A 12,846-nucleotide genomic window follows, 5' to 3' on the forward strand; every position below is an offset into this window, starting at 1 on the left:
AATAATTTGTCCCTGTTGATTATTGCATTATTTTAGCTATATGTTGGAAAACCAGCTTTTAAATCCACTCAAACACACACTTGTGCACGGAGAGAAAAACCCACAGAGACACACACACCTTCCAGTATGCCATGAATTATCCAAGGCCCTGTGTCTGATTGGCTGAGCAAGCAATCTCAGCTGAATGGGCTGAGATCTTGTTGCCAGGGCAACAGTGGGGAACTCCCTGTCCCAGCCCTATTTTCTGAGATCATCTATCTTTGGAGTCACTGTAAGAAGCACCTCAATCATTGTATTGAATCTTCTCCAAGTGTCTGCAGGTTTAGCAATTATGTTTACACAGAACGACCCAAAATCACATCGTACCATTATATATATATATATATATATATATATATATATATTCTGTAAGAAACAAGAAAAAGATAATTAGATTATAATGAAATGTTGACGTGCATAGGACTTTACTTCTGTCAGAGTTCTTACACTAAAAATATTCAACAGTCAAGATGAATCTAGAAAGTAATTTAATGAAGAGGTGAATTTTTAAATGTATCAGCACAACTTCACAGACAGAAATGCAGCAGAACTCGGTTACGTAATGCTGCGCAGGTCAACGGGTGCACTTGCTAGCAGCAGGTTGTGGTAGAATTCAGTAGAGACTCTGAAGCTTAGAGGATCTGGATTTTACATATAGGACCATACTGTATAAACATATTATACAAGGGTATGAAGATACACATGTTTTCCTTTTGTTGCTTATAATAATGTAACATTCTGAGGGTATATCTTTAATTTGAGCTAAAATCACACAACGAAAATGCAGAAAATCTAAAAAAGAATATTAAGTATTCATTTATCTTTAAAAGCATGAGTATAAATGTATAAGGGACAAAAGCCTGGACATGACACATTTTATTAGATTATATCATATTAGATTCAACTTTATTGTCATTGCACAGCAGAGTACAAGTACAATTATTTAAAGAAAAAAAGAAGTAAAGTACAGAGTAATATACAGATATATAGTGGCAATATGTATTAAATATAATTATTACCACTATTATTAATGAACACGTATCACTAAACTATATATAGATTATTATCAATATGTATTGGAATGGCAACCAAAGTGTATATATGTGAATGATTTATTAAACAAAGGATATTATTATTCATTATTGTGTCCTCAACTTTCTGATAGCAGCAAACTCGTCCGTCATGTTAAACGTGTAATACAACAGCGCCACCTGTAGGTGAAAAGATGAACACCTTTATGGTATTAAAATGCGTATCCAGGTTAATCATGGAGGCCTACAGCAGTAGCACAAAAAAATAAGATTATTCATTAAACCAACAGAGTATAAATACATACAAATAGCATGAATGAGGCAGAATTAAATTACTGTAGACGACTCCTGCGTCCGATCACCGGGCGCGGCCATATTGGGCGATACCAACATTGCCCACTGCGTATCACAACATTAAAGCAACAAGTTACACGCTTTTTTTTACTCTAATTAAAATAGTTATAACGTACCAGTGCGTTATATTATATATGCTTTACTATTTGGGCATAAATCGGCATTTTATAACGCTATAATTTCTCTAATCGCACCCCCTTGTTTTTCAGTTCCATGGTACAGTCAGTGGGCAACATGGCGCTGGCCAGGGTCGGTAGATGTTGTCGGTCGTTAGTCCGTGATGTCGCTAAAGTAGCGTTTTGTGGTGCTTTACAACCCGGTTGGATTGAAGCTAGCGTGGGAGGTAAGACACGTGAAACCCGTCGATGTGTTCCTCTGTCTGTGAACCTTAAAAACGGTCCGTTTTCTTTAGAGAAGCTCCGTTAGCAGCTTGTAAACAGCCCCACGTTTATTTTATAGGTTATCACTGTTAGTACAAAATTAAACAACTAACAATGCATCATATATTATTATGGTTCTAATTGGAAATAGCTCCAGCTTTTTATCAGCCGCAACATCAAAATGTACACTTTAATGCATCACTAATTATAATCCAATATTTTATGTTGTATATTACTCTGAAATGGGCCACTCTGCATAAAGAGTACTTTTATGTGTGGTACATCTTGGTTCCAATACTTTATCGCTCTCACTTAAGTAAGATTTTAAATGCAGGACTTTGAATTGTAACAGTTTGGAAGTATTGATGCTTTTATTTCAGTAGTTATTGTTTTCTCTGCAGCCAAGAGGCACCTGTTGTCCGAAGACGTTATCAAACTACAAGACTTTCAGCAGAGGAAGCTGGCTGTGGCTCATCTGGTCACTGGATCCAAAGGTGAAGCGCTTCTCCTCACCGGCTCCACGGCCGCAGCCTTATGGCGTTAATGTCGCGAGCTCATATTCTCACCCCTCGTTTTTACAGGAAATTACATTGAGCTGTTCAGCCAGAAGATAGAAAGAAATGAGCTGATTCTGAGAGACGAGCTGAAGCTTCTCCTTCACTTGTGCCAGTCTGCCGATGACATGGTGATAGCAAGGGACGCCATTTGTAGGTGCGGTGCATCCTTTATTTGAGGTTTTATAACTCATAAACACGTTTTCTTGCAAAGTAGATAATTTCTGAATGGCCTTCGACAAACATGAGAAACACGGCGAAAAAAATGTGTCTCGAATGGATGTAATCGTGTATCAAGCAGCTGATTTATGCACGTGTTCTGATTCACTCACAAGGTACCACGCAGAGAACCGCAACTTTGTGTATGGAGAGTTCAAGTTCGGGCCACTCTTTGTGAGACTGTGCTATGAGCTGGGTCTGGAGAGCCTGGCTGCTGCTACACTTACAGATAAGGTGAAAGGTTTCATGTTCAAATGCACCAACCAAGTAGCCGTAAATTAATATTTCAAAGAGCTGAATTGGATTTGCTAACATTTGCTCTCGCTTGTCTGAACAGAATATGAGGGGATTCTTCAGCGACGCAACCTCCTTCAACATCACCATAGACATGTTATTCACTAAAGGCTCTTTTGAAAGTAAGTGACGGATTAACTTCCCCTCTGAAATCCTCATCGCATGTGTATAATGTTCCCGACCCTGGTTATTGCAGAAGCCTTGGAGGTCCTACGGACCATGAGGGAGCACGGGATACCTTTCAACAAAGACACGTTGACTCTGGCGACGGGCACCTGCTATAAAATGGTAAATGAGCAATACATTTTTTATTAAGTCTGTTTCAGCATTACCTTTTTTTTTTAAAGTTATATTTGTTTTAAGATGTAGAAAACCTCTTGGAGGTCAGCTAATGTTCTGTGTCGTGTTGGTCAGAACACGGCGGAGTCCTACAGGATCTGCACCGCTCTGGTAGAGGAGGGGCAGACCAAAGGGAACTCCATCCCCAGACACGCGTACTGCTTTGCTGTCGCAATAGCACTGAGACAAGTGAGTTGTACCTTGTTGTTGTTATTCTTATTCTTGGTCTTGTTGTTGTTGTTGTTGTTCTTCTTCTTCTTCTTCTTCTTCTTGATGTTCTTGTCCTTCTTCTTGTTCCTGTTCTTGTTCTTCTTGATGTTCTTGTTCTTGTTGTTCTTGTTCTTGTTGTTGTTCTTCTATTCATGCAGAAAGTTGTGGTTAATATTGTGTAATATATATAATCAATAATGAGTTTTCTCTGTCTTGTATTTGTTCCAGAATGACGTAGAAAATGCAGAGTTGTTGTATTCACGAATAATGAACACTGACAGCAGATTATGCCAAAACCTGAAGGTACGGGTGCATCATGTAACATACATTAGTATTTATTATGTCTTGCCCTTTTTTGTAGAATTATTTTTAATACATTTCTGTATGGTGATTTAGCTCTTAATACTATTAATGTCGGGAGCGGTGGACGAAGCCATTTCCGTCCTGTCTGCGGCCACGTTGCATAAAAGCCCTCCTTTTGTGAGAAAGCCAGAGTTTTCTCAGGACGTGGTAAGTCTGGCTTAATATCTCAGATACAACAAAAACTCACTTAAACAGAATCAAAAGGCAGTTATTTAATATTTAAACATATTCCTGTAACTAATTCAGTTGTTTTTCTGTTAGTAGAATAATGTCAAACCTAAGCTAGAAATAAGAAGGCTTAACGTAACCGTAACGAAATAAGAAGGCTTAACGTAACCGTTATAGTTAACAGAAGCTCCAGGGATGAATATCTCATTATTTAATCTAATATCTAATTTGCTCGGTGACCTCTTGCGACCCGCTTCAGGTGGATGTCCTGCGCTTGAGGAGTGAGAGCGGACCGCACGTGATGGAAGTGGAGCACATCGTGACGCATCTCGAGGGCGCCGATCAAGTGACCCCGCAGACCCTCGACGGCATGCTCTGCCACACACCCACTGGGAAGAGGAAACCAGTGCTGGTGCTGGAGGCGAGGAAGACCAGTCGAAGGACTCTGAAATCGCTCCAGTCCAATCTGCTGTCGGAGTGAGAAAAGCCTGCGTTCACTAAAGGCTCCGGTTATGAGGCTGAATGCCATCAGCCAAACAACACTGACTGGTTCGAGTGGACTTGGTCCCTTTTTGCTGCATCTACCTCCCCTTCAACACAGACTCAGTCCTCCCTCTGCAGACTGGACCTAGCCAAATTGTGATGAGAAATGATCCAGCAGGCACTTTAACGTTAAGGTCGCTGTGAGAAAACATTCAAATGGGTAAGGAATGCCTTGCATGGACGGATAAACAGATATTGAGTGATTTTGCGAAGACTGCGTTGTGTATATAAATGTGTGAATGAGTAATTAAAGATGAATCGGATATTTAATAGAAAAACAGCTTTGTCTTGTTTTAATCTGAAGGGGTGCCGGTGAAATCTGGTTTATTTTTGCCATCTTAAAGAATAGCTTCACAATGTTTCAAGTCTCTTAAAACAATAGTCAGGTCATATGTACATTGAAACAATGTTTTGCTTGCTGCAATCACTCATGTTCATACTGGCCATGAAGAGATCTTACAGCGCTCTCAATGTAGAATGATGGCTGTCAAAATTCACAGTGCACCTGAAGTCAATAAGAGGCTTTTCAGTTTGAGCTAAGTGAGTATCTCCAAAGTAAAAGCCTTTTTAGAACAAAATGTCCCCTTTTTGTCTATAATTTCACTGCAGATTATCGCAGCAAATACAACCTGTTTCAATGTTCATATAGGCACCGCACTGTTGATTTAACACTGATTTTCACGACCTTTTAGGAAAAACTGGTTATGATCTTTTGGGGATAAAGGGGGATTCTTTTGATTTGAATGTAATGGCAGCACAGGAGACCGCAGAGCCTCCAGATGTCCATTGAAATGAAAACATACCATAATATGTCAGCTGTGCATCGTGATAATCCAAAAACATGTTGTGAAATATATTCATTACAACGCTAAATAAGAAAATCTGCTGATCACAGCGGCTCCCTGCATGTAAACAAACGGTGACGCGCATCGAACGCCTCCCACAATGCACCGCGGTCGTCGGTTGAGCAGCCAGAGGAGGAGAACAACGGAGCGGCTCAAAACAAACAAACAGCGCGAGCGGTGAACAGTTTATAATATATAATTAATATAAAAAAGGGAGTTTAGAATAGTTTTATTTTTTTTACTCTTTTATAAGACTTCCGGAGAGTTTCCTAGCGGCCGCTGGGTGGCGGTGCTGTTAGCATTAGCTAGCCGGCTAGCTGGGACCACCTCACGAAGAGGGCGGGGCTTAGTGCACAGCAGCTGGACACAAACAAACAAAGGACAACACATTAAAACAAATAAATACTCCAAAGTTTAAATTAAAATTGGCATCGCCGACAGGGACCGCGGTGTCGTAATAACTAGTTAAGTTCACCCGGCGGGTTGTTGCCGTACTTAACGTCGCTGTTGTGCGCGAGGTCGTCTGAGGAGTGACATCTGTAAACACTGGATTCGGGAGGCTTCAGCTAACGTCGCAGGGATAAAACACACACACAACACACACACAAAACACACAAAACACACACACACAATGAGCACCGAGGCAGAGACCGCGGCGTCCACTAAAACCACCCCGGAGGACGATGGCATGACGTGGTGGTACCGATGGCTCTGCAAAATAGCCGGAGTCGTGGGAGGAATATGTGAGTAAGCTGTCAAATAATGTTGTTATAAGTAAATACATGTAAAATAATTAACGTGCATCCCAAATCCTGCAGAAGCCGCACGTATATGCTGCGATTTTAGCCATCGGGTGTGATGTGTGTCGGTTTTATGATGACATTAAGTTGGTGCTACTTTATGTGCATGGAGGGGGGGTTATTGCCATGTCAGCATTACTTGTGTGGACTCGTCTGCATTAATATGAGGGTGAGAGTATAACCAGGACAGAAAGGGCTCCAGATTACGATTTTTGAAAGACATTAACAAATATGTGTTTTTTAAAATTGTTTACAATTCTCACTTAATTAGCGCAGCCAGCCAGACAACCCGCTTTGTTGCGGCGCATTGTTCCTCCCTGCAGCTGCTGCGGGACACCGGCTGTGTGCACGGCTCATTTCAGATCAGCTGTTTATTCCTAAGTTTAAAAAACACAATATGTTATGAACACACAAAGTCCACAACAGCTACTTTTCCCTCGTAGACATTTGCAGCTCCACCGTCCCAGTGACACCAGAGCATCACATTAACCACGCAGGCCGATGCATATTCAATGGGCCCTACTGTATTATTAAGGAGGCTGCATGGCCTAAAGGATCAAGATATGCCACATTGTTCCATTGTGTGTGTCAGTGTGTGCGTGTGTGGCCTGGTAGTTCACATATTTACATATACATATGCACCCTCTCTCCAGTTGCTGCCTCAATCTGCTGTACAGTACATAATAGCTCTTAATGGGTGTTTGGAATGGCAGTGAACGGTCTTAAAACAACCATCGTGTTGGTGGTGTTAATTGCTTTGTTGCCATATCACACATTATTTCAGAAACTACCAACAAATTCCCACATGTAGAAATGTTTCACAACTTATCATCGACAGTGAAAAAGATGGAGGCAGGTCCCATTGTGTGTGTGTGTGTGTTTGTGTGTGTCACAGTTAAATAAATAATGGATCTTTTAACACATATCACAGCCATGGGAAAAGCCAGTAAAGGCCGATATTGACTGCTCAGATTATCATTTAAAGGAATATTGTGCATGGAAAATGTCACCTGCTTTGATTTCTAGACTTATTATAATAAGTGTTTAAAATTTTAATTAACTTATTAATTTTCAGCCCACGCATGCATCGTGATTTCCTATTCTGCTTTAAATATCGAGCAGGTGTGTGCGGCTCTTGAACGACGTGCCTGTGTGTGTGTGTGTTTGTGTGTGTGTGTGTGTGTGTGTGTCTGTATCCACGTCTCGTGTTTCCTGTTGCTCGTGCGTCTTTAATAATTACCGCTTCGCTCTGTCGTCTTGCAGCGTGCGCCATCGCAGGAGTCTGGAACTGCGTCACTGTGAACCCTCTGAGCATCGCGGCAGGCGTCTGGATGGTGTGAGTCTCACACTCCTTACGCTCATTTAAATGTTTAAAGAAGCTCGTTCACGTCACACAGGCCTCGACATTTATTATACTGTTGGTATGACGGGAGAATAAACAAGGAACATGCTATAAAACTGCTTATTTAGACTAAACAAAGTCTTATTGACTCATTAAACTCAGGTTCACTTCGCTGTCTCAATGCAGAGTGAAAGTTCTAAACCGCCTGATCATAACTAAACATCTCAAAGTCACTCAAACTATCTTCAGATATCAATGATCCATCAGAGCTTCACTGCATATTTACCATTTAAACAAAATATATATATATATATATATATATATATATATATATATATATATATTTTACAATGCTAGCTAGAAACAAAGATTTATATAAATTACAATGGAGACATTCGTTTTATTCTCTCCTTTTAGTGCAATTCATTCATACAAATATACAATAAAATAAAATGGCAGTGCATATCACATTTAAGAATTTAAATAAGAAAAGAAAAGAAAATGTAAAAAATAAAATAGAAATTAAAGTGTATACAGTGTACCTAAAGTATAAAGTGACAACGGTGCGATGTTCAATTTGAGGAGGATTTGGCCAGAGATGATTTATTATAAAATCTAATAGCAGTGGGCAGGAATGTTCTCCTGAATGTTCTCCTGTATCAGGAATGTTCTCCTGAATGTTCTCCTGTATCAGGAATGTTCTCCTGTATCTGTCTTTGTGACAGTGGAGCCTCGGTTCTTTAGGAAAGTGAGAACAAACATATTAGTCAAGAAAATATTTGGCATCTTAATCGCTAAATAAAATAACAGCAGCAGGACAGATTCCACTAACAATAGATGTTTTCTCGCCGTCTCCGTGATCGTGAACACGTGAACGCTTTGTGCTCCAAACACATTGAACAATCACAGCAATAACGGTCCATTTCCACGCGGCCGCTGTGCTTTAGAATCCTCCTTCATGTCCTCTCCTCCCGTCTCCAGGCTGAACGCCTTCGTGCTGTTCCTGTGCGAGGTCCCGTTCTGCTGCCAGTTCATAGAGTTCGCTAACGCGATAGCGGCCCGCGCGGACAAGTTCAAACCGTGGCAGAAAGCCTTCTTCTACTGCGGGTGAGAGCGGCGATGAACGCGGTCCTTCTTTCCTTCACTTATTTATTTATTTTTAAATCCTGATTTTATTGACTCCTTCCTCTCCGCCTCTCTCGGTGCTCAGGATGGCTCTGTTTCCCGTGTTCCTGAGCTTCTCCTTCACGACCTTGTTCGGAAACGGCATCGCCTTCGCCACCGGAGTCCTGTACGGCCTCGCGTCGCTGGGCAAAAAGTAAGACGACAAGGACGATCGTTTTCACTCTTTATTCGAAGGAAAACTGCACAATGCCATGTTGTAATTAACCGTATCTTTTGACGTCTCTCATAATAACGCTCCTCTAACAGGTGACATTAAACACGCTCTCTTTAAACGCAGTAATCCACAATATAATAACTTCTAACAACCCTAATGAGCCTCTTTAATGAACAAAACTAACGTCCTGTCGTACCTGCTTCCTCTTGGTTTCCACCCATCTTCTTGTTCCCCTCCTCCTCCTCCTCCTCCTCCTCCTCCTCCTCCTCCTCCTCCTCCTTTCTCTCTCTCAGGGGAGACGCAGTGACGTACGCCAGACTGCAGCATCAGAAACAGGGGGATGAAGAGAGGGCGACAGAAACGGCCAACGGGGCTCCGGAGTGAGGCGTCCTCCTCCTCCTCCTACTCTTCTTTTTCTTCCACCGGCCATCTTTCCCCCGTTTCCGTCGCTCCACAATTACGACACCCGAGTTTATTTATTGACTTAAAACCCGGTCGTATCCAAGCAGATTGGATCCGGTCCCATTATTCGGTACCTGGCGTGTAAGTGGGATCTCTTTTAAACTGTTCAGCTTTTTGTTTTTTAATGGTTTTGTGGTCTTCTCACGGGTTTTATTTATTGTGTACGTTTTCCCTTTTTGTTGTTGTTTTTGTTGCCGCTGTCGGTCGTTTTTTTTAAGCCCGAGAGCCTTTCAGGAAATCCCAGTAGAAATGAATGTGATTGTAAAATGTAACTTCAGGTTATCGGCTCCGAGGCTGTGATTCAGAGTCGCCTGTCACGTCTCTTGTAAACAACAACAGTTTTCTCCCAGTTGTTTGAAAACCCTTCGTTGCTTTTGAGCAAAGAGAAAGAGGAAGCGGTTTCAAACCCCCGCTCTGAACTGCAGCCCCGAATGATTTTTTAAAAATACTTAAAGGTACGGCATTAGGGACATTTTTAAACATTGGGAATGTAACTGGTAAACCCAAAGAAAAACACAAGTTCATGCTTTTCATATTGTTCTTTAATTGGTTTAAGGTTTTAAAGGTTCTAGCGTAGACTCTGGTAGAGAGGGAGTTTCTTTAAAAAGCTTTTTAGTGCATGCGTGAGCTTGTTCCTCGTGACATGTGGTACATTGCCTGATGGGGAGAACGGGGATGTGCACTTCCTGGTTGTCCTTTTTAGAGGAGGGGGAGGGCGGGGTTATAATCTGTTTCTGAGTCTTAATTGGTACACTCGACCAAAACATGAACAAATTCAATGAGGGGGAGGTGTCTGGGTTCAGGGACTTCATTGGTCCTCCACACGTTCACCAAAGCCGCGGTTTGCCTTCGTCACTCATTAGCGGGGAGGGATGTACTGTTTGTGTTGTTGTTTTGTTGTGTTGTTGCCTTCGCCTCTGTCGTGTCGTCGTCAATAAGGACGCTTTGGGAATCGTCGTTTATCACACAAACCTCTTCCAGCTGTTTCTACCCCAAAGTCTCTCACCGGCTGGTCAGTGGATTCACCTCCAAGCTCTCAGGCGTCACACTCGACAACGCACAACGCACAGACACACACACGGGAGTTTATGCAGAGGTCTGAGACGTGCTAACTAGCGTTAGCATTACGATGAAATACTGTCATTTGTGTACAACATGCACAGCCAGCTTTCACAAGTGATCTGACACTACACACACCAGCAGTGTGCTCCAGACTGACACTACACACACTGACACTACACACACCAGCAGTGTGCTCCAGACTGACACTACACACACTGACACTACACACACTAACACTACACACACACACACTAACACGACTGTTTTGGTTGGATGTAAAATACAATAAACGGCGTTCCCTGTCCACGACCATCCGCCCACGTGTGTGTTTTGTTTACTAAGACTTTAATGTGACCACGTGATCGTAAACATGTGATTGAATTGAACTAATTAACTTATTGGAAAAGGAGAATTCGTCTCACACGGTCTGTGAATAATTATGGGATGGCTGGAAATCCTGATTGGTTTAACTAACTGGCAAAACTCAGAGGGTGCTATTTTAATTATAAACAATGAAAGCCTGAAACACACCTCAGAGATCTCACTCTGCTGCATGCGATGAGGATTTAGGGGGCGCCGGTGGAGGCCAGTTGCATGATGGGATGTGGAGCTCAGCTCGTACTGAGAGGAGGAGAGCAGCGATACGATTGGCTTAGGAGCAGAAGCCGCAGATGAGACGGAACTTCAATAATTACAGTAAGTTATTCAAAAAGCTGTGATATAATACACACTAACATAACGTTTAAAAATAAAGATTTGATTTATGTTGTATAGCCCAAAAACTCCAAACCTCGATCTATGTGAACCGAGATATAAGTTATTAATGTGCTTAACGGTGCATGAATTAAAAAGAAGTGTAATCTGAATCCACAGTTACAGGTCAGATATGCTCCCAGTATGACGACTGGTGCACAATTAACAACAAAAACAATTCCTTCCATTACAAAGTTAAACGTTGAAAGATTTTTAAAAAAGGGATTCAGTCCTTTACACTTATTACTACCACTATTACTATTATACGTAACTACTACTGCACAATTAAGTAAAACAGAGTTTAATGGAGGGGGACTTTGAGTTATTGTGTTTTAAAACATGCATTTGAGCTCTGATTTCATCTCTTTGGATATCTGCTCATGTTGCTTTGAGAAATCACACATCAAAGGGGATTATTATATCTATTTATAGCCTATAAATAGCATTAATTGGCCTTCAACTCAATGTGACATCACAGTGTTTGTAATTGCGATTCAGAGGAAGTCCTTCGCAATTAGATGCTACAAAGGAACTGACAACAAAGCTAAAGACTTGACTTTATTGACGTCGTGCACCAGACACATACTAATTATGTTTTTGAGTAATTACATCCAATGCCTGTGATTACTGGAGATATTTGTGTCTCGTGTGCAGATGCATATTCACTGTAATTATTAAGATAGTGTATGTATTTACAGAGGATGCCTTATAGAGGAGAGTAATAGTCTAGGTTGGGATACCCCAGCACACATGACGTGGTGGACAATAAAGATGTATTGTTTTATTATTGCATTTTCATGAGATGAGCTCTTTTCTCACATTAACAGATCCTAATTAATTTGATTTTTAAGGATTAGTCCGTGTAAGTCTATCTGCTGAATCTAAAGGTCTTTCTTTTATATGTAGGCATACTTTTAGTCTTAAAACATATCTGGAAAGCTGGTATAAATATGTGCATTTTAATGTCAGTAACAGTGAGCCACCAACAGAGGGCGCCATTGCATTTGTTTTAAACAGCACTTCTTAGTTCTAATTACTGGAAGTGTTTAACCTATATTTTATTAATTATGTCATATTTCACTAGCACAAGGGCAGTTGTTTTTACAGTGAAGCTTGCAGGCTTATTATTGGCCTGGACATGCAGAGGATTAATGTTAATACCAGCAGCTGCACTATTTACACTATTAAATGTACAACATGTGAGAACTTGATGAAAGGCTGAGCATCGTGAGAACCAGCACTCCCATGGGTGGGGGGAGGGGGGGAGGGGGGGGGGGGGGGGGCTCAAGGACAATGACAATTACCAAATGAGGTTTGAGTGATGAATCTTAGCTATTTGAACTTCATCATCTTCTGTTATGAAGAGCAAAAAAGACAAACTGAAAGATGGCTTTTATATTGAGAACAGCCCACGGCTCAGGGCCAGAAGGATTACTGCATGATGCAATGAGGAGAAATGATTTACTCAAATTAGAGGAGTAATGCCGCTATGTGTAAATACTCATTAAAAGTAAACAGGAACAACGTGTAGTATCAAAAGAAGTTCCTTCGAGCTGCTTTTGTGGAGCTAAATCTATAACAATGCATCACATTTTATGAAATTATCACATGAATAACATTTTAATCTGCAAAATGTAGTGAAGTAAAAAAAGAAATACAATGATAGTGTATCAGAAAGTGGAAATGGACCAAGTAGAAGTACCTCATTTAAGTAAAGTACCTGAGCGGTGGAAGAAGTAATCAGAGGTA

At 41.1% G+C, this 12,846-nt stretch overlaps 2 protein-coding genes across 2 annotated transcripts; both read left to right on the forward strand.

Moving 5' to 3' along the window:
- Positions 1-1,637: 1,637 nt before the first annotated feature.
- On the forward strand, positions 1,638-4,766 carry ptcd2 (pentatricopeptide repeat domain 2). Its single transcript, XM_034546869.1, has 10 exons — positions 1,638-1,767; positions 2,206-2,298; positions 2,386-2,515; positions 2,694-2,811; positions 2,915-2,993; positions 3,068-3,159; positions 3,286-3,399; positions 3,649-3,723; positions 3,817-3,930; positions 4,211-4,766. The coding sequence occupies exons 1-10, from the start codon at positions 1,638-1,640 to the stop codon at positions 4,430-4,432; spliced, it is 1,167 nt and encodes a 388-aa protein (XP_034402760.1). The 3' UTR covers positions 4,433-4,766.
- Positions 4,767-5,432: 666 nt separating this feature from the next.
- cacfd1 (calcium channel flower domain containing 1) lies at positions 5,433-10,654 on the forward strand. Its single transcript, XM_034547517.1, has 5 exons — positions 5,433-6,082; positions 7,403-7,475; positions 8,463-8,588; positions 8,692-8,799; positions 9,114-10,654. The coding sequence occupies exons 1-5, from the start codon at positions 5,971-5,973 to the stop codon at positions 9,202-9,204; spliced, it is 510 nt and encodes a 169-aa protein (XP_034403408.1). The 5' UTR covers positions 5,433-5,970; the 3' UTR covers positions 9,205-10,654.
- The last annotated feature ends 2,192 nt before the right edge of the window (positions 10,655-12,846 follow it).

This window comes from Cyclopterus lumpus, chromosome 12 (assembly GCF_009769545.1).
Source record: "Cyclopterus lumpus isolate fCycLum1 chromosome 12, fCycLum1.pri, whole genome shotgun sequence".
In the NCBI taxonomy this organism is placed as follows: Eukaryota; Metazoa; Chordata; class Actinopteri; order Perciformes; family Cyclopteridae; genus Cyclopterus; species Cyclopterus lumpus.